The following is a 1731-nucleotide window of genomic DNA, read 5'->3' as shown; positions in this document are numbered from 1 at the left end:
AGGAACTAGAACCAGATATGAAAAGAATGAATGTTAACTGGAAATTATTGTCCAGGACTGGGTTGGATGGAGAATGCTGGTGTGCGGCCTTTTCTCCTTGACGAGGGGTAACAGGGGTAAGTAAGTAAGTAATTTGAATAACACAATACTAGCAAACAAATATTAGGTTTTTGCTACTATTTACTGTGAGATCTTACTAAACCTCTGTTACTTAAAATAGTTCTTTACCTTCAATGTTTCAACATGATTTAAGTCAAGACCAAGTCCTGTATAATGCAATAAAGTCACATGAAATCAAAGCAAATTTTATTGCCAAAAAAAATTAAAATAAATTTTTTCAAGTACCAAAACACATAAAAGTTACTTTTATGTATCATTCATAAATGAATCTACATCTAGTGTATGCATATACATATTGATCCAATCCAGTAACCATAATACCATCATTCATGAGATTTCTCATAATACTGCCAATTACTACATGATGGAATCACTGAACTAGTCCATTTCGATTGAATACAACATTGACATAAACAATGTACACATCTATGATTATTCACTTGTTCATCATGATAATTGCACAATGGATTAACCAATAATAACTTTGGATAGTATCTATGACAACAATTCGTGGAATAGGTTGTAGAATGTACTTTACAACAAGATGGATTTGATTTGATTGTATTCAGCCTTATTATATTACAAGGACATTCAATCTTCAATATAGGTTTATAATGACAGTAATCTTCATATTGTTGTTCTTTTAATTGACTACTTATTAAATTGTTAGTAGTATTATTTGTTTGAATGAAATGTTTACAATGACATCTTGAACATTGAATATAATGAAATGGTATATTCCAATCATTCTGATATAATATAGATTTCATATTATCGGAATTTAAATGACGATATAGATTGTATTGTTTTTTAGTTAGACCAATGGATTCATAAGTAGTAGTAGGATTTCGATTAGACATTTTGGAATAGAACTTAGTTCCTTGTAATATGAATACTTCAATGAATAAGATGTGATTAGTTCGTTTGAACACTTTCTGGTTTAATCTTGATTGGTATTGTTCAACTGTAATATCACGAGTATTTATATTGGATAGAATCAATAAAGAATTGGATTCAAATATGATCAGTTGATCGATGGATCATTAATTGATGATGAAAGTTATAAACTACTTATTAAGTCGGTTGAATACTCGTGATAGACGAATAGTTGAACAAGAGGTATTTGGTTTATCGAATTGGATGTAGGGAGGGTCACTTATGGAATGTGTTCCGTTGATCTCAGGAGGGGGGATTTAAGAAGAAACAAACTTTTAATAATTGTATGTGTATCAGCCCCCAAATGCCCCGGTACGGCCGAGAGTGAGGAGAGACCGCTCTCCCTCTCGAAATGCTCTCACAAGGCCACGCATATATAGACTCTGCCAGGGAAGTCCTACTAATTGCCTTCTCGTGGCATTATTGTTGTTTACAAAATTGAGAGGACAAAAAGCGAATGTCCGGTGCTTTAACCGGGTTGGTGGACACGGAAAGTCCACCTAGGGGAGTTGGAAAACTCTGATTCCAAACAAACGGTGTACATGGGCTGCAGTATCCTGAGGCAAAAATGGCGTACGAATCAACTGTTGGTCTCTGGCTACCATGTGACTGCATCTCCTCACGATGCTCCACTGCCTTGTGGATCAGATCTTTCGGTCAAAGACTCCGGGTGTG

At 34.6% G+C, this 1731-nt stretch overlaps 1 protein-coding gene across 1 annotated transcript; it reads right to left on the bottom strand.

The window, feature by feature from the left end:
* Positions 1-443: 443 nt before the first annotated feature.
* Positions 444-980, bottom strand: Smp_128510 (hypothetical protein; the record flags this gene model as incomplete). Its single annotated transcript, XM_018788925.1, has 1 exon — positions 444-980. One exon carries the CDS (start codon positions 978-980, stop codon positions 444-446), a length of 537 nt encoding a protein of 178 aa, XP_018654419.1.
* Positions 981-1731: the final 751 nt, after the last annotated feature.

This window comes from Schistosoma mansoni, chromosome W (genome assembly GCF_000237925.1).
Source record: "Schistosoma mansoni strain Puerto Rico chromosome W, complete genome".
Classification (NCBI taxonomy): Eukaryota; Metazoa; Platyhelminthes; class Trematoda; order Strigeidida; family Schistosomatidae; genus Schistosoma; species Schistosoma mansoni.
The sequence above is the reverse complement of the archived record's forward strand: the minus strand, read 5'-3'. Positions and strand labels throughout refer to the sequence as shown.